Source organism: Oncorhynchus mykiss, chromosome 8 (assembly GCF_013265735.2).
Source record: "Oncorhynchus mykiss isolate Arlee chromosome 8, USDA_OmykA_1.1, whole genome shotgun sequence".
NCBI lineage: Eukaryota > Metazoa > Chordata > Actinopteri > Salmoniformes > Salmonidae > Oncorhynchus > Oncorhynchus mykiss.
The window spans coordinates 70,700,551-70,720,745 of NC_048572.1; the positions used below are offsets into that span (position 1 = coordinate 70,700,551).

Genomic DNA, 20,195 nt, shown 5'->3' on the forward strand with positions numbered 1-20,195 from the left:
GGATTGCACTGTGATAGACTGCATCCAATTTGTTGAGTAGGGTATTGGAGGCTATTTTGTAAATGACATCGCCAAAGTCGAGGATTGGTAGGATGGTCAGTTTTACAAGGGTATGTTTGGCAGCATGAGTGAAGGATGCTTTGTTGCGAAATAGGAAGCCAATTCTAGATTTAACTTTGGATTGGAGATGTTTGATATGGGTCTGGAAGGAGAGTTTACAGTCTAACCAGACACCTAAGTATTTGTAGTTGTCCACGTATTTTAAGTCAGAGCCGTCCAGAGTAGTAATGTTGGACAGGCGGGTAGGTACAGGTAGCGATCGGTTGAAGAGCATGCATTTAGTTTTACTTGTATTTAAGAGCAATTGGAGGCCACGGAAGGAGAGTTGTATGGCATTGAAGCTTGCCTGGAGGGTTGTTAACACAGTGTCCAAAGAAGGGCCAGAAGTATACAGAATGGTGTCGTCTGCGTAGAGGTGGATCAGAGACTCACCAGCAGCAAGAGCGACCTCATTGATGTATACAGAGAAGAGAGTCGGTCCAAGAATTGAACCCTGTGGCACCCCCATAGAGACTGCCAGAGGTCCGGACAGCAGACCCTCCGATTTGACACACTGAACTCTATCAGAGAAGTAGTTGGTGAACCAGGCGAGGCAATCATTTGAGAAACCAAGACTGTCGAGTCTGCCGATGAGGATGTGGTGATTGACAGAGTCGAAAGCCTTGGCCAGATCAATGAATACGGTTGCACAGTAATGTTTCTTATCGATGGCGGTTAAGATATAATTTAGGACCTTGAGCGTGGCTGAGGTGCACCCATGACCAGCTCTGAAACCAGATTGCATAGCAGAGAAGGTATGGTGAGATTCGAAATAGTCGGTAATCTGTTTGTTGACTTGGCTTTCGAAGACCTTAGAAAGGCATGGTAGGATAGATATAGGTCTGTAGCAGTTTGGGTCAAGAGTGTCACCCCCTTTGAAGAGGGGGATGACCGCAGCTGCTTTCCAATCTTTGGGAATCTCAGACGACACGAAAGAGAGGTTGAACAGGCTAGTAATAGGGGTGGCAACAATTTTGGCAGATAATTTTAGAAAGAAAGAGTCCAGATTGTCTAGCTATTTAGACAATCTAGTCTATTGTCTAGATTTTGCAGCTCTTTCGGAACATCAGCTGACTGGATTTGGGAGAAGGAGAAATGGGGAAGGTTACTGGCAATCAATGCCATTTCCACTTAAAGCACAATTGAATGCTCTAGAAGTTAAACAAAATAAGGAGCAGACATTATATGCCTACCATTCTTAGATCTGTGAGACAGGTTCTAAGATAGGGCAGGGTCAATAAGACCTTAACTGGATACTGATATGGAAGCATGCAAGACAGGACTATCACAAAATATATAGATTGTATTACAAATATAGTAAAGTACGCCAGTTTACTGGGCAGGCGTAATTTGATGTCACCAAAGGTAATTTACAGTTTTACAAAGGCCTGAAACAAAACACAGCAAATTTTATGTGGAAGCACAGCAAACTGATTTTCAGTGCAACACAGCAAACACAATATTCAACAGGGATTCAATATCAAAGGTCTAACGGACTAAAGTGTTACGTGAATAAAACTGCACGCTCTCTCAATCCCCCCCCCCCCCCGCAAAAAAAAACAGTAAGCTATTAAACACAATACATACCTGCTGCCTCAGCTGTCTCAAGTCCACTCCACTCGACACAGCCACCATTTATTTTTTAGGTTGTTTTTTAACCTTAATTTAAGCAGGGAGTCATGCTGAGACCGCGGTCTCTTTCGCACATGAGCTCTGCATGAACACACCAATAAACAACAATTACACTATACATATCTATAAACACATCAATTACACCCCACTGGCACAGACGTCAATTCAACGTCTATTCCAGTTGGTTCAACGTAATTTCCTTGAAATTACGTGGAAACAACGTTGATTCAACCAGTGTGTGCCCAGTAGGACAAAAGATGAAAAGCAAAACAACCATATGAAACAAACACATTCTTAAGTAAAGTTTCAAGTTGTAATGTCACGTGCACAAGTACAGTGAAATGTCTTTCTTAACCCAACAATGCAGTAATCAATATCAATGTAGTACTAAAAATAACATAAGGCAGAACAAAAACACACACATACAAAGAATTAAGAAGAACACAAGTAAGTAAGCTATATACAGGGTCAGTTCCAATTCCATATTTACAATGTGCAGGGATATTGCAGTAATAGACATCAGGATATATGATAAACAAAGTAGCAGCAGCGTTTATGATTATTGTATGTGAGTGTGTGTGTGTGAGCAAATTAAGTGTGTGTGTGTGTGTGTGTGTGTGTGTGTGTGTGTGTGTGTGTGTGTGTGTGTGTGTGTGTGTGTGTGTGTGTGTGTGTGTGTGTGTGTGTGTGTGTGTGTTGGAGTGTCAGTGTTCATGAGTGTGTAGAGTCCTGTGAGTGTGCATAGAGACTAAAATATAAAATACAAGGGTCAACAATCCCATGTGTAACTCTGTTGTGTGTCGCACTGCTTTGCTTTATCTTGGCCAGGTCGCAGTTGTAAATGAGAACTTGTTCTCAATTGTCCTACCTGGTTAAATAAAGGTGAAATAAATCAAATAAAAAACTCAGTTTGTGTAGCCATTTTGTTAGCTATTTAGCAGTCTTATGGCTTGGGGATAGAAGCTGTTCAGGAGCCTGTTGGTGATTTGATGCACCGGTTGCTGTGCTGAAGCAGAGGCCCTCTGACATCAAAGCAGAGGCCCTCTAACATCTGCCTAAATTGGAAACCTGATCTCAGAGCATTTTGTGTTATTCTGTACGTAAATCTGAGACATTTGGCTAAGTTTAGGAGTTAGGTTAAAGGGTTAGGGTTAGCTAAAAGGTTAAGGTTAGGGTTAGGGGAAGGATTCGCTTAAAGGATTAAGGCTATCTGGATATTTATGCTATCTGGCTATCACTTTTTTTGGTTACTCCCTGATTCCATATGTGTTATTTCATAGTGTTGATGTCTTCACTATTATTCTACAATGTAGAAAATAGTAAAAATAATAAAAATAATAAGTAGGTGTGTCCAAACTTTTGACTGGTACTGTATATATATTTATATATATACTCACTACCGTTCAAAAGTTTGGGGTCTCCTAGAAATGTCCTTGTTTTTGAAAGAAAAGCACATTTGTTGTCCAATAAAATAACATCAAATTGATCAGAAATACAGTGTAGACATCATTAATGTTGTAAATGACTATTGTAGCTGGAAACGGCAGATTTTTTATGGAATATCTACATAGGTGTACAGAGGCCCATTATCAGCAACCATCACTCCTGTGTTCCAATGGCACATTGTGTTAGCTAATCCAAGTTTATCATTTTAAAAGGTTAATTGATCATTAGAAATCCCTTTTGCAATTATGTTAGCACAGCTGAAAACTGTTGTTCTGATTAAAGAAGCAATAAGTGGGAGGCCCCAGTGCACAACTGAACAAGAGGACAAGTACATTAGAGTGTCTAGTTTGAGAAACAGACACCTCACAAGTCCTCAACTGGCAACTTCATTAAACAGTATCCGCAAAACACAAGTCTCAACGTCAACAGTGAAGAGGCGACTCCGGGATGCTGGCCTTCTAGGCAGAGTTCCCCTGTCCAGTGTCTGTGTTATTTTGCCCATCTTAATCTTTTATTTTTATTGGTCAGTCAGAGATATGGATTTTTCTTTGCAACTCTGCCTAGAAGGCCAGCATCCCAGAGTCGCCTCATCCCTGTTGACGTTGAGACTGGTGTTTTGCGGGTGCTATTTAATGAAGCTGCCAGTTGAGAACTGTTTCTCAAACTAGACACTCTAATGTACTTGTCTTCTTGCTCAGTTGTGCACCGGGGCCTCCCACTCCTCTTTCTATTCTGGTTAGAGACAGTTTGCGCTGTTCTGTGAAGGGAGTAGTACACAGCGTTGTTCGAGATCTTCAGTTTCTTGGCAATTTCTCGCATGTAATAGCCTTCATTTCTCAGAACAAGAATAGACTGACTAGGTTCAGAAGAAAGGTCTTTGCTTCTTTAATCAGAACAGCTGTGCTAACATAATTGCAAAAGGGTTTTCAAATGATCAATTAGCCTTTTAAAATTATAAACTTGGATTAGCTAACACAATGTGCCATTGGAACACAAGAGTGATGGTTGCTGATAATGGGCCTCTGTAAGCATGTATATATTCCATAAAAAATCTGCCGTTTCCGGCTACAATAGTCATTTACAACATTAACAATGTCTGTATTTCTGATCAATTTGATGTTATTTTAATGGACAAAAAATGCGCTTCCATTTCAAAAACAAGGACATTTCTGTGTCCCCAAACTTTTGAATAATGATAATAATAAAACAATCTGATGGGGATTGTTTCCAGACACGGCACGTATACTTCCTGTGCATTGTAGTCATGGTGGGTTGAATCATTATGTGTTTATATGTTTCTTTTGTCAACTTCAATATTTGTACACTGGCGCAAGTTAAGAGATTCCGCATTACGTCATCGGCAGAGGCCACATACTCGAAGCAAATGTTGGGTAGTGCTAACGTTACGCGAACATTTCGAATACAGCACCATTGCAAAAAGCGTTAGTAATAACAGGATTAGCAGCGTTCTAGGTGTAATGGTGAATTGGTCTAAATGAATCGTAATCATATATATGGATACGGCTGACACTTCAATTCCTGGAGGTAAACAATGCAGTTTTATGACCATGCCTCGATGTCCTGGTAAGTATAGACAGCACAAATGCACTGCAACATCGGTAGTGAAACGAGAATTATCACTAAGTTACTGTGTAGTGGGAACTAGTGAGATCGAGAAAAAAAATGTATCACGAGGCAAAATGCATGTCAATTAATAGGGTTAAACTATTGACTATTTGGATGTTGTAAAAATGACACCGTTATGTCGCTCATTTGTAGGGATGCTTCTGTCGTTACAGGGATACGGGTTATTTTGCAATCGATGTGCATATAAATCTGTCATCTGCTGCCTGTTGCCTTTCTTCACTCATCATGTGTGTTTGACAAAAACATTGAAATATCTTACTGTTTCTCAATTCTTTCTGAAATACACTAGAGCTGAGCATGATCCATTCTAGATAAAATAATCTAGTCATTGACATGGCCATCATGGCTGGTTGTAAAACTGTAATGGCATCATTAACCAACAGTTTGGTATATAGCTCATACATTTCCTACCCATCCAGTTGTTTCTGTTGCAGAGATTACCTGAAGCAGCTTCACTAATCACCAGTATAAAGTTGCCAGTATCAGTTTTTTTTCCTCCATCAAGGAGTTCACGTTGGAACACAGTGTCAGTTCAGGAACCACACAGTTCTATTCAGGAACAACAACCATAAACACGTCAAGAACACTCGTGAGTTTTTGTCTTGTGGAGCAATGACCCATGGCCTCTTTGCAATGTCTCTGAGTTGTACCAGTTCAGTGCTGTCTGCCCAGGCCAGAGGCCCCACGAGCAGATAACTGACTGGGGCAACTCAGAGACATGCAGTGTCCAGTGTAATAGACTCCCAGACAGACAACATAAGACTGTTTAGACGTCTTATTAACTGACTATATAGGCTGCTATAAATACACCATTTCAATATGTGATGGGCGTTTTTGTTGGTGATTTCTGTACAGTTAACTTCATAACTGAACAAAGTAGACAGCTCTACACCCAGCTCTACACTGTGGTTGGAAATCAGGTGCCAACATCAATTATATTCTAATGATGTAAAAATAACACTGGGCAATCAGTGGATGAAAGTAAATACATGAACAGCTGCAATATGTAGCTTATGACTCAGTCTGCTATGGGCATATGCAGGGCCACAACTCAAGCAACTGCTCGTGTCCCGGAAATACTGTATGACAACCTGATCCAAGTAGTTTAAGAATATACATGAAAAACACCACAGTCTCCTGTGCTTTTCTTTCTTCGCCTGTGGTAAAAATAGAGCCATAATATAAATAAGGGACTTATAAGGGAATGGTTCAGCGGGCCTGGAACTCAGTTAATAACTGGGCAAGAGAGTATATATCCCCTGCAGCAATAAATGTGATCATTTTAATAACGCTGAGAGAAACTGACTTTATAGCCTCAGTTTGATTCTGGCAGAGGTGGAGAGTTACAAGTCATCTGCAATGTTTAGTTTATGGTGTACGATGATTTGCTCGTTTCAGGGCAGTTATTTTCTAATACTGCAAGTGTATTTGACACTGGCACAGAGCAAGAGTAATGCTTGCTGGGCAGGCGCCAAGCGAGAGGTTGGAAGGGACTGCAACTGGAGAGCCAGCAAATCTGTACAAGAATGTGGAGCCTGCTCATTTGAAGTTAAAGATAGAGGCAGCAGCACAAGCTGTGTCCTGACAGTTTCTAATTTCAGATATCTGACTGTAGCTAAGCAAACCACCGTCCAACTGAGGCTGGCTGCTTTTGTTGTCATGCTTGCCTGGTAGAGAGGGATTTATACTCTGTACAGTTGTTAAGAAAGACAAACCTTTGGAGTAGCACACAGACAGACAAGGAGAAGGAGAAGGAAACAGAGGAACATGGTACATTCTGAAGGGTACGTTCAACATTGACAAGTTTGTAATCTCCTGATTTGTGTTGCTTGTAGTTTTCAATCTTCACCAGGGGAATAGTAGTTTGTGTCAATCTTAGCTATTTATTTCACAGTTTAAAAATAGCCTTTGTAAGGTCAAATACTTAGCACAAGAACTTGTCTCTGTTACTTTTGTGATATGAAAAGGGAGTTTGAGTATGTTAACATGTTATTATTAGTTAGTTATGTGTTTCTGTACTACTGTATACGAGACATCTACCGTAGATTGCTCTTGGATGATTCATGAATTATTAACTAAAAAGTGTTTTACATTGTTGTTACTTACTTCAACTAAAACTTTACATTACAGACAGATAGTTTTTGTTTACAGTCATCTTTATGGTATAAATACCGTGTCTAATGATTTCAGTATTTTTTTTAACCAATTTTACCCAGTGTTACCACAGAGGGCGTAACTCTGCAGAAAAGGATCTGTGTGCAGAAAAATTGTTGTCATCTTTGTTTATGTGTACAGTACCTTGAATTAGAATTTGTAATGAAACATTTGGAAGTTCCTGCATAATATTAGCATATTTATCACTTTCAATTATATAAATTCTAAAGTCTTATTTGTTGAAAATTGGCCAGTCTTAGTAGAACGAGTGTAATGAGTCAAAGTTGTTTATCATTTCTGTTCTCATTGTATAATTGACAAGTTCTATCCTAGTTTTATTCTATTTGTAATTACAATGTATTCAAATCCTGATTCAAACATGAATGGTGTCTGTTAGATCTTCAAGAGAAGATGTATGACGAGAGGGTGGTGAAAACCCTTGCTCCACAAACTTGGACCACTCTAAGGGGATACGAAGACATTGCACCCTATTTTTTTTTTAAATGGACAATGGAGTGACAAGATTCTTTCTTACAATCGGCCTCGACCGGGAGGTCCGTGGGGCGACGCACAATTGGCCTAGCGTCGTCCGGGTTAGGGAGGGATTGGTCGGTAGGGATCTCCTTGTCTCATCGCGCACCAGCGTCTCCTGTGGCGGGCCGGGCGCAGTGCGCGCTAGCCAAGGTTGCCAGGTGCACGGTGTAGCCTCCGACACATTGGTGCGGCTGGCTTCCGGGTTGGATGCGCGCTGTGTTAAGAAGCAGTACGGCTGGTTGGGTTGTGTATCAGAGGACGCATGACATTCAGCCTTCGTCTCTCCCGAGCCCGTACGGGAGTTGTAGCAATGAGACAAGATAGTAGCTACTACAACAATTGGATACCACGAAATTGGGGAGAAAAAAGGGGTAAAATTCAAAAAATAAAAATAAAACAAAAAAAGATTATTTGTTACTATGGCAACTTAGCACATGACTATGTGTATTAGACAGCCTTGGACAGTGCAGCGAAGCATGGTGTGAGCGTTCGCTCGCTCTGCCACTCTGCCCCCTGTGAAACACTCTTCCTTGTTTCACTCAAGTTTTTCAATGCCCTGACTTTTGTTTGCATGTGTCCTGAAGGTCAACCGGTAAGAACATATCTGTCATCAGTGTTTCCCCTAGGATTTTAGAGTCCCTCTTGGCTGCACAGACTGGTTTTTGCTGTTTTAAAGCTAATTTCCTGCAATTCTACACATTTTACCATGGGGCAGAGATAATATTTTACAGTTTTAAAGCTAGTTTCCTGTAATTCTACAACAACAAAAAATCATGGTGCTGAGAGAACATGTTCAATTAAAGCTAATTTCCTGCAATTCTACACATTTGGACTTTTGAAGTAACTGTCCAGTGAAAATCTAACTTTTAAAAGTTCATATTCTGTTAACTAATACCCAAATAATATTGTTGACTCAACCTATACTCGCATTTGTGGCCAAAGCATAAATTGGAGACGAACCCCATCTCAAACTTGCATCTTAAACAGACCAAGGCTATAGAATATGATGTCATACTACTGAGAAAGATGAGCTGGCCAATCAGTGGTCTTGGGGAGAATGAGCTGGCCAATCAGTGGTCTACTGTATTAATATTTTTAATCACTGGTATATGCCCACACCATTCTGTTGTTGGGGTACACCTATACCATTCTGTTGTTGGGGTACACCCACACCATTCTGTTGTTGGGGTACACCCATACCATTCTGTTGTTGGGGTACACCCATACCATTCTGTTGTTGGGGTACACCCATACCATTCTTTTGTTGGGGTACACCCATACCATTCTGTTGTTGGGGTACACCCATACCATTCTGTTGTTGGGATACACCCATACCATTCTGTTGTTGGGGTACACCCATACCATTCTGTTGTTTGGGGTACACCCATACCATTCTGTTGTTGGGGTACACCCATACCATTCTGTTGTTGGGGTACACCCATACCATTCTGTTGTTGGGGTACACCCATACCATTCTGTTGTTGGGGTACACCCATACCATTCTGTTGTTGGGGTACACCCATACCATTCTGTTGTTGGGGTACACCCATACCATTCTGTTGTTGGGGTACACCCATACCATTCTGTTGTTGGGGTACACTCACACCATTCCGACATAGAACATCTGCTTTTTAACATACTTAGCTACCAGTTTTTGGAAGGAAAACTATTTCATTCATATTGTAGGTAATTATAGGTCATATTTCATAGGAACCTGGAAACACTGGACAGTTTGGTTAGTTCTCAAATATTACCTTATTTAAAATGCATAGCTCCATTATCTTTTCTACATACTGTACAGTATATTTAGTTTTAGTCATTTAAGTTTACAATGAAAACATTTTACATCGTATTATTTGGAGTGGCTGCCACAATTTAAATAAATATAGAGGAAACACTGGTCATGCATGCCACCATTTATTCAAGTGAAGATGGGCAGTGTGAGGAGGTAAAAAATGCTCAGCATTGATGAAAAAAAATGACCCTAAGTGTCAATAATTTTACAGATGATGTTTAGTGATGGCCTCTTGGAACTACTAATACAGTATCTTGTGCGGATTCAGGCAATGAAGTGAATTTAGAAAATAGTGTGTGGATAGTGACATCAAGTGGATGATGATACAGTATGTAGAGTGTAATGGTGGTGATAGCCAAGGGGATAGTGTTGCGCTTGTTGAATAGTGTGTTTAACTCTGTACTGAGGGCTTGCTAAATGCATCGAGTCAGTAGGACCGTAGGACATACAGTACATGATAGAAGTTACAGCTGAGCAGTAGCACTACTATGTGAATAATACTACAACTACTAACAAGCTGTTGAGTTAGTAGTGTTACATTCATGTATTCAAATGGCAAAATGATTACCTGGGAAGCACTATATTTTGCTGCACACATTCATCCATTACAAAGGTATCACTATTAGAAAGTAAACTGTCATATCCAGTGGTGTAATCCTGCTAAGTCATTACTAATGAATAGTCACTCAGTTTTCCTCTCCTTCTGATCAGAATGATTGAAGATCGTGGGAGGAGTGGCGACATCATGGCGGAGAGACGACAACTGTTCGCAGAGATGCGTAAGTGTCCAGGGCCATCTCTAAAGAGAGACACACATTCCAAGTATTATAACTATAGTATACATAATAATGTTATTAATGACATTTACCAAGTCATTTACTAGGTTACTTCTACAAAATATTAATATAATTAGCATCCAGTATAGGCCTACACAGAAGAACAGCGTTCATTCGGAAAACTAGACACACATCTAGTGTTAATGTCCACATGAATAGCCTATGAGCAACACTTTTCTCCCAAGAGCTCCGCACAGTCTATCCTCAGCAGCATTCCTGTGTTACTGTCTTTCACATTGCCTTTCACAATTAATGTATTTTTCCTACAGGGGCACAAGAGTTGGATTCCATAAGATTGTCCACATATAGAACTGCTTGCAAACTCAGATTCGTTCAGAAGAAATGCAATCGTGAGTATGGTGTGATATCCTGCGTTTGATAGTAATAGTTGTGAGTATGGTGTGATATCCTGTGTTTGATAGTAATAGTCGTGAGTATGGTGTGATATCCTGTGTTTGATAGTAATAGTCGTGAGTATGGTGTGATATCCTGTGTTTGATAGTAATAGTCGTGAGTATGGTGTGATATCCTGTGTTTGATAGTAATAGTCGTGAGTATGGTGTGATATCCTGTGTTTGATAGTAATGGTTGTGAGTATGGTGTGATATCCTGTGTTTGATAGTAATAGTCGTGAGTATGGTGTGATATCCTGTGTTTGATAGTAATAGTCGTGAGAATGGTGTGATATCCTGTGTTTGATAGTAATAGTCGTGAGTATGGTGTGATATCCTGTGTTTGATAGTAATAGTCGTGAGTATGGTGTGATATCCTGTGTTTGATAGTAATAGTCGTGAGTATGGTGTGATATCCTGTGTTTGATAGTAATAGTTGTGAGTATGGTGTGATATCCTGTGTTTGATAGTAATAGTCGTGAGTATGGTGTGATATCCTGTGTTTGATAGTAATAGTCGTGAGTATGGTGTGATATCCTGTGTTTGATAGTAATAGTCGGGAGTATGGTGTGATATCCTGCGTTTCATAGTAATGGTCGTGAGTATGGTGTGATATCCTGCGTTTGATAGTAATAGTTGTGAGTATGGTGTGATATCCTGTGTTTGATAGTAATAGTCGTGAGAATGGTGTGATATCCTGTGTTTGATAGTAATAGTCGTGAGTATGGTGTGATATCCTGTGTTTGATAGTAATAGTCGTGAGTATGGTGTGATATCCTGTGTTTGATAGTAATAGTCGTGAGTATGGTGTGATATCCTGTGTTTGATAGTAATAGTCGTGAGAATGGTGTGATATCCTGCGTTTGATAGTAATAGTTGTGAGTATGGTGTGATATCCTGTGTTTGATAGTAATGGTCGTGAGTATTGTGTGATATCCTGTGTTTGATAGTAATAGTCGTGAGTATGGTGTGATATCCTGTGTTTGATAGTAATAGTCGTGAGTATGGTGTGATATCCTGTGTTTGATAGTAATAGTCGTGAGTATGGTGTGATATCCTGCGTTTGATAGTAATAGTCGTGAGTATGGTGTGATATCCTGTGTTTGATAGTAATAGTCGTGAGTATGGTGTGATATCCTGTATTTGATAGTAATAGTTGTGAGTATGGTGTGATATCCTGTGTTTGATAGTAATAGTCGTGAGTATGGTGTGATATCCTGTGTTTGATAGTAATAGTCGTGAGTATGGTGTGATATCCTGTGTTTGATAGTAATAGTCGTGAGTATGGTGTGATATCCTGTGTTTGATAGTAATAGTCGTGAGTATGGTGTGATATCCTGTGTTTGATAGTAATAGTCGTGAGTATGGTGTGATATCCTCTGTTTGATAGTAATAGTCGTGAGTATGGTGTGATATCCTGTGTTTGATAGTAATAGTCGTGAGTATGGTGTGATATCCTGTGTTTGATAGTATAGTCATGAGTATGGTGTGATATCCTGTGTTTGATAGTAATAGTCGTGAGTATGGTGTGATATCCTGTGTTTGATAGTAATAGTCGTGAGTATGGTGTGATATCCTGTGTTTGATAGTAATAGTCGTGAGAATGGTGTGATATCCTGTGTTTGATAGTAATAGTCGTGAGTATGGTGTGATATCCTGTGTTTGATAGTAATAGTCGTGAGTATGGTGTGATATCCTGTGTTTGAAAGTAATAGTCGTGAGTATGGTGTGATATCCTGTGTTTGATAGTAATATTCGTGAGTATGGTGTGATATCCTGTGTTTGATAGTAATAGTCGTGAGTATGGTGTGATATCCTGCGTTTGATAGTAATAGTTGTGAGTATGGTGTGATATCCTGTGTTTGATAGTAATAGTTGTGAGTATGGTGTGATATCCTGTATTTGATAGTAATAGTCGTGAGTATGGTGTGATATCCTGCGTTTGATAGTAATAGTTGTGAGTATGGTGTGATATCCTGCGTTTGATAGTAATGGTCGTGAGTATGGTGTGATATCCTGTGTTTGATAGTAATAGTCGTGAGTATGGTGTGATATCCTGTGTTTGATAGTACTAGTCGTGAGTATGGTGTGATATCCTGTGTTTGATAGTAATAGTTGTAAAGTTGTCTCTAAAAAATGACTGCTAAAAGAGAACAGTGTACATGCATTTCTATTGGATTCTATTCCATTCTGTTCTTTTACAGTCCATTTGGTGGACATCTGGAACGTGATCGAGGCGTTCAGAGAGAACGGCCTGAACACCATGGACCTCAACACAGAGTTCACTGTGGCTCGCCTGGAAGCAATACTATCGACCATCTTCTACCAGCTCAACAAGCGCATGCCCACCACACACCAGATCAATGTGGAACAGTCCATCAGTCTGCTACTCAACTTTCTCCTGGCTGCCTATGACCCGTGAGTATCCACCATCACCTCATTACTGTGGGACGTTCACTGAGCATGATGACGCGCTGTTTTTTTCTGTGTGTGTGTGTGTGTGTGTGTGTGTGTGTGTGTGTGTATGTGTGTGTGTGTGTGCGTGCGTGTGTGTGCGTGTGTCATTTAATTGAAGGGAAGTGTTGATAGGTGATAAATCTGTTCACAGTACACAAGGTCTTTCATGGGAGGATGGAAGTCCAGACTGAATGTAGTTATAACGATGCAATGGTCTCACAATGTTCTTGTGCCATTGATTCATCTTTACTTCTGATGAAAGACAAGAGAAAGTAAACAGTAAAAATTACATAGTGAAGATAAATGCAATTGGGCCCTTTTTGCTTGTTTTAAGCGTTATTTTTAATTTATTTAACTAGGCAAGTCAGTTAAGAACAAAGTCTTATTTACAGCCTAGGAACATTGGGCCATTTTTGCTTGTTTTAAGCGTTATTTTTAATTTATTTAACTAGGCAAGTCAGTTAAGAACAAAGTCTTATTTACAGCCTTGGTCAGGGGCAGAATGACAGATTTTTACCTTGTCAGCTCAGGGATTTGATGTAGCAACCTTTCGGTTACCGGCCCAACACTTTAACCACTAGGCTACCGTTCCAGGCAGGTTGCACAGGTATAAGAGCAACTTAAAGGGATACTAAGGATTTTGGCAATGAAGTCCTTTATTTACTTCCCCAGAGTCAGATGAACTCATGGATACCATTTTTAGGTTTCTGAATCCAGTATGAAGGAAGTTAAACATAGTTTTGTGAACAAATGCTAACTACGGTTAGTGCAATGACTGGAATTCTATGGTATTTACTAGCATGCTAGCAGTTACCATAGATATCCAGTCATTTCTCTAATGCTACACTACATGACCAAAAGTTTGTGGACACCAGCTCGTCGAATATCTCATTCCAAAATTATGGGAATTAATATGGAGTTGGTCCCACCGTTGCTGCTATAACAGCCTCCACTCTTCTGGGAAGGCTTTCCACTAGATGTTGGAACATTGCTGTAGAGACTTGCTTCCATTTAGCCACAAGAGCATTAGTGAGGTCAGGCACTGATGTTGGGTGATTAGGCCTGGCTCGCAATCGGCATTCCAATTCATCCCAAAGGTATTCGATGGGGTTGAGTTCAGGGCTCTGTGCAGGCCAGTCAAGTTCTTCCACACCGATCTCGACAAACCATTTCTGTATGGACCTCGCTTTGTGCACGGGGGCATTGTCATGCTGAAACAGGAAAGGGCCTTTCCCAAACTGTTGCCACAAAGTTGGAAGCACAGAATCATCTAGAATATCATTTTATGCTGTAGCGTTAAGATTTCCCTTCACTGGAACTAAGGGGCCTAGCCCAAACCATGAAAAACATCCCCAGGTCATTATTCCTCCTCCCACCAAATGTTACAGTTGGCACTATGCATTGGGGCAGGTAGCGTTCTCCTGGCTTCTGCCTAACCCAGATTTGTCATCGGACTGTCAGATTGTGAAGCGTAATTCATCACTTCATAGAGCGCGTTTCCACTGCTCCAGAGTCCAATGGCGGCGAACTTTACACCACTCCAGCCCTTCACTTGGCATTGCGCATGGTGATCTTAGGCTTGTGTGGGGTGCTCTGCCATGGAAACCCATTTCATGAAGCTCTCGACGAACAGTTCTTGTGCTGATGTTGCTTCCAGAGGAAGTTTGGAACCGAGGACAGACGATTTTTAAATAAAATGTTTTTAAAAAATCCTAATACTGTGCCAAGTTGAAAGTCACTGCGCTCTTCAGTATGTTTGTCTATAGATATTGCATGGCTGTGTGCTCAATTTTATACACCTGTCAGCAACAGGTGTGGCTGATATAGCTGAATCCACTAAATTGAAGGGTTGTCCATGTACTTTTGTATATATATTGTAGTTAGCAGTTATGCTTACGCTAGTTAGCAGTTATGCTAACGCTAGTTAGCAACTTCCTCCAAACTGCACGCAGGGACATAAAAATGGTATTGACGAGTTCATCTGACTCTGGAGTATCCTTTTAATGTTAAAGTGTTTAAATCATTGCAAGTATTATTCTTAAACTGTATATTCTTGACCTGTTCAAATTATACAAGTACACAAATACTAAACACATTTCCTCTTTTAGGGAAGGCCTCGGAAAAATGTCTGTCTTTGTTGTGAAGATGGCCCTAGCAACCATCTGCGGAGGAAAGATTTTGGATAAATTAAGATGTAAGCTCACCCGTTCATCTTTGTTAAGAATAATACATTAGAGAGAGAATTAACTATTTGCAGAGAATGAATTGTCAATGTTAGCTTTTTTGTTAACTTATTAATAGTTATCCTGAGCAATTTAAAATGTGTTTAGTCAGTGAAGTCTCTCTATTGAGGAATTTAGTAATACAACAACATTTGGTTCCAGTGGGTTTTTCCCTTGAAGTCTGTATGCGTGCACTATTGTTCCTAGATGAAAAAGAGAACAGTGGCCCTTAACTCTCCACGGCTGGGAGAAGTCATTATTTATAATCTGAAGGATAGGGTTTATTACATAATCCACCAAATCTAGTGCATCAGACAGCCGCAGCAACTCATGGGGAAAGTAAATGGAAGGTTAGGGTATTTTAGCTTATGTTTTGTGGTAATTACTATGTATTGCTACACAGCTTTAATTTGTTTTTGTTCTTTGTAAATGCAATACACAGCATGATTGCACTGTCTAATGCTGCAATTAGCTAACAATGGTGACAGCTGACAATTAATTTGATAAATTATTTATATATATTTTGCAGTAATGCCTCCCCTCCCATTTTCTTCACAGATATTTTTTCACAGATATCAGACCCTGGTGGCATAATGGTGTACTCCCAATTCGACCAGTTTCTGAGGGAGGTTCTCAAATTGCCAATGACTGTTTTTGAGGGGCCTTCCTTTGGCTATACTGAGCAAGCCACAAGAACCTGCTTTGCACAGCAGGTAAGAGTCCCCATCTACACTGAAAATTAACATACATTTTCAAGTAAATCAATAAATGAATGAATGAATAACACACTATAGGTATAGAGACTGGATGGATGTTGTAATTGTGTATAAAACATCCTTAATAAAACTACATTTTCTTTGTAGTACTAGCTACCCCATATGCATAACCTGTATGTGATGTGTAACTCTGTCCTCTCTACTGCATGTCGACAGAAAAAGGTCTCCCTCAACACATTCCTGGACACGATGATGTCAGATCCTCCTCCTCAGTGTCTGGTGTGGTTACCACTCATGCATCGCTTGGCTAATGTGGAGAATGGTGAGCCATCACCGCCACCACGGCATATTTAACACGTTCCTGGGTAGCACTGGGTATGAATTTTGTCTCACACCATCACATTGAGTCACCACATAGTAGACACACTTGCGCAAACACACACACACATACACACCCTTCCACCATCACATCACCCTGCCCAATCCCTCGTGATTGACAAGGTACAAAATGAGTCATTAGTCTCACACACACACTGATGTTCACAGAACACACTCCTTTATTTGAAGAACGCTGTCTGAGAAACCTGCAAAACATCCCAGTGCTGTTGTCTTATATAAAGATATCAGTTGCAAACCAATTTGTGTTTGTATTAACAACGTTTGGGGTGTGTGTGTATATGTACGCCCGTGTGTGTATGTGGACTTGAATGCACATGTTGGTGTGTGTGCCCCCCCACCTTGCCCCCTCCGCCCCTGCAGTGTTTCACCCGGTCGAGTGCTCCTACTGCCACAGTGAGAGTATAATGGGCTTCCGCTACCGCTGCCAACAATGTCATAATTACCAGCTCTGTCAGGACTGCTTCTGGAGGGGGCATGCCAGTGGTTCCCATAGCAACCAGCACCAAATGAAGGAGTACACGTCATGGGTAAGGGGGGTGACGGGGTGGGGAGAGGAGGGGGACGCCAGCCAGCGATTTCTGCTCAGCTTCACCCAACACATTACAGTGCTATAGGGATGGATGATGAAAGTGTGATTTGATTCCCTCACCTGTGGCAAGGAATATTACATGCAGTGTATTTCCCTTGATCTCTGATGTTCTACATGTGGCCAGATACATTTAAATGATATGGATAGGCAGTGGAGAAATGCATTTTATATATGGATTGTACTGTATGTGCTGTGACATTTTGGTCAGTGGCATCTAATCCTATATGCTATTTTGAAAGTAATTACTCTGTTTTAAGTACCTCTTCTTGCCCTCTGAAATCATATGTTTGTGTTTCTCCCAGAAATCGCCTGCTAAGAAGTTATCTAATGCTCTCAGCAAATCACTGAGCTGTGCATCTAGCAGAGAACCTTTACACCCCATGTTTCCTGACATGCCAGAAAAACCTCTGAACCTAGCCCACATTGTGTAAGTATGGAGCTATTCTATTCATACAGTATCACTTGTATTCAAGACCACAGTCATCCTATTAAATTCCTGTCAATTTCAGATCCATCCCATAATCCCATACTACAGCCCTGTATCCCCAAAGTAATAACCACAATTGGTAAAAACAGATGTTTCATCTTTGCTCCATTTTTCTTTGTGTGTGTTCTGGAAATGAACAATGACAATATGAAGCCACGGTCTTGTAGTGCTACAGTATATATTTGATGCATTACTTTTCCAACCCTTAACAGCTAAGCCAAGTCAAATGTAGGGTTGCTATATTCCGGGAACTTTCAATAAATATCCTGGTTTTCCCGAAATACCTGTTGGAAGATACCCGGAATCAGGAGAAAATAAGCAGGAAATGTAAGCCTCCAACCAGGATTTCTGGAAAACCAGGGAATTTATTGAAAGTTCCCAAAATTTAGCAACCCTAGTTAGATGTCTAAGCTGTAGTGTGGAAAAGAGTGGCAATGCATTCTAAGGGCTGAGAATCTGAGACAAATGTTGATTTTGACACCTACGTAGATTATTTTCATGTGAAAGTGAATTCAGTTGTACAACTCACTGTGGCCGTTGTAGTGCATGCATGGGTGATTGTAACATATCTCTTTGTTCTTTTCTTGCTGCAAAATAGAGACACTTGGTAAGTTTGCTTTGAATACTTGCTAGAATATGTAGAATATGCTGCTATTCCTTTTAATTAGATCAAGTGCTATAGAAGGTAGTGTATTATATTACTAGTAGCTAGTGCCATATTCTTTTGTCTGTTGTTTAATCGGATCATGTTGATCCTCCAGGGTCAATCCTTATATACTATGCCCTGTAGTTCCTCAAAGTGGCACCTTCATTTTAGCACAACAAACTTGTGTGCAGTTCACTACAGGTTTCTGCATCAATTATTCTGTCCCTCCTTTGCGCCACATGTGAATACCTTTTTAGGTCATGTAAACAATAAGATTATGAGGAGTTAATGACCTTCGGATGAGTGAGGAGGAAATCCACACGCACACATTCTTTATGTGATGTGTCACAATCAAAAACTGCAGCTATTGTGTTCCGACTCCCCAGCCCCATTCAATGCTCGTTCGGCCCTCTGAGATCTCGATGCGCACACACACGCACGCACGCACGCACAAACACACACACACACACACACACACACACACACACACACACACACAAACACACACAGTTATTCGACAGTTGCTTCCCTTCCATTTGATGATGACTGTTTGAACATGATCATGTTTGTCTCCTGCACTACAGGCCTCCCAGACCAATGAATAGCACCAATGACTTCATGCTCTCCCACTCCATGCCCACGTCAGGGAACCCTTACTCCACTAAGAAGTGAGTATCTGATATATCAGTCAGAAAGACTGCAATAATGCCGGGTATACAGAATTTTCAAAGACAGAATCAAGTTAGGTTACCTAACTGTACATATTAGTCATGAAAATGAACACCTCTAAGCCCCCTTAAAATCCACACGTCAGTATGAATCCTACTAACCAATCTTTATTTTTCTAAACATTTTTGGATATATGCAGCTAATTTGTGGAGGTTTGTGTCGTCTCACTCTTTTGTCTGGTGTAAATAGCTGCCTTATAGTACCAAGAATAATAATAATAAAAAAACGTTGGCTAGGGCTGCTTCAGATCTGTTGAAAGGAAGGGGGTAAGTGACCCAAGCGGGCGTACTGCCTTGGAGAATGGTTTGGTGGTAACAGGGATCAAGGTAAGACCAAGTGCAGACTGTGTGAAGTAATAATGTTTATTGTAACAACCAACAAGCAGGCAAACGACAGGTCAAGGCAGGCAAGGGTCGATAATCCAGAGTAGGAGCAAAGGTACAGGACGGCAGGCAGGCTCAGGGACAGGCAGAGTGGTCAGGCGGGTGGGTACAGGGTCAGGACAGGCAAGGGTCAACAACCAGGAGGACGAGAAAAAAATAGGCTGGGAAAGACAGGAGCTGACAGGACAAACGCCGGTAAGCTTGACAAACAAGATGAACTGGCACAGACAGACAGAAAACACAGGTATAAATACCCAGAGATAAGTGGGGAAGATGGGTGACACCTGGAGGAGTTGGAGACAAGCACAATGACAGGTGAAACAGATCAGGGCGTGACAGGTGGCGCAAATGCGTACGTGAACTAATTCAAATGGATTGAGGCTGGGTCCGAAATGACATGCTATTCCCTACAGTATATAGTGCACTACTTTTGATCACGGCCAGGACTGGTCTAAAGTAGTGCTCTATTGTAGGGAATATGGTGCTTCTTCAGATGCGAGCGAGCCAGGTAGAACCAAGGAAAGTTACAGGAGAAGTTACACACATAGTTTTCTGGCGTCAGTGAGTCATCCATCTCTACATATAGGAACTGCACCTGCGCTTGATGAGACAAAGGCTGCATTGGTTTAAACACGGACCCCATTCATAGAGCCAGGTTTGTAAAGATATGAACCTTCTAGGGATGGGCATTTGACATTGTTTGACTATTTACATTTAAAAAATGATATATTTTTAGAACTCACGGCCTGCACTGGAAGAAATATGTCCGCATTTATCTATATATAGGCCTAAGCCAATAGAGCTCGACGATGCCAAATTTATCATGACCATTACAAATATCAAATCCTTATTGCTAAATTGCTCCATAAATATTCAGTCAATAAAAAAGCAAGTGCCATTTAAGATACATTTATTGAATCCTTGATATCAACTAGTTATATTATATCGTTGAACACAATCTTCAAAAAGGCAGTAACCTCAGCAGTTGCTCTTGCTTGTAGAAACCTGTGACCGTGCAATGGCATAGCCTTG

General features: G+C 40.7%; 1 protein-coding gene across 7 annotated transcripts in view; it reads left to right on the forward strand.

The window, feature by feature from the left end:
- Nucleotides 1-4,523: 4,523 nt before the first annotated feature.
- LOC110530463 (dystrobrevin alpha) overlaps nucleotides 4,524-20,195 on the forward strand; it is a 38,410-nt gene continuing 22,738 nt past the window's right edge. For 2 of the 7 annotated variants that reach the window (XM_036986088.1, XM_036986091.1), the window contains exons 1-11: nucleotides 6,372-6,608; nucleotides 10,019-10,086; nucleotides 10,413-10,493; nucleotides 12,740-12,953; nucleotides 15,101-15,186; nucleotides 15,773-15,927; nucleotides 16,147-16,252; nucleotides 16,690-16,856; nucleotides 17,221-17,345; nucleotides 18,004-18,012; nucleotides 18,636-18,719. In XM_036986088.1, coding sequence (XP_036841983.1) covers nucleotides 6,592-6,608; nucleotides 10,019-10,086; nucleotides 10,413-10,493; nucleotides 12,740-12,953; nucleotides 15,101-15,186; nucleotides 15,773-15,927; nucleotides 16,147-16,252; nucleotides 16,690-16,856; nucleotides 17,221-17,345; nucleotides 18,004-18,012; nucleotides 18,636-18,719 — 1,112 coding nt within the window. In that variant the 5' untranslated portion in view covers nucleotides 6,372-6,591. Of the gene's footprint in view, nucleotides 4,762-6,371; nucleotides 6,609-10,018; nucleotides 10,087-10,412; nucleotides 10,494-12,739; nucleotides 12,954-15,100; nucleotides 15,187-15,772; nucleotides 15,928-16,146; nucleotides 16,253-16,689; nucleotides 16,857-17,220; nucleotides 17,346-18,003; nucleotides 18,013-18,635; nucleotides 18,720-20,195 lie in introns of those variants that run through there. The other 5 variants (XM_036986090.1, XM_036986094.1, XM_036986093.1 and 2 more) reach the window with 5 other exon arrangements.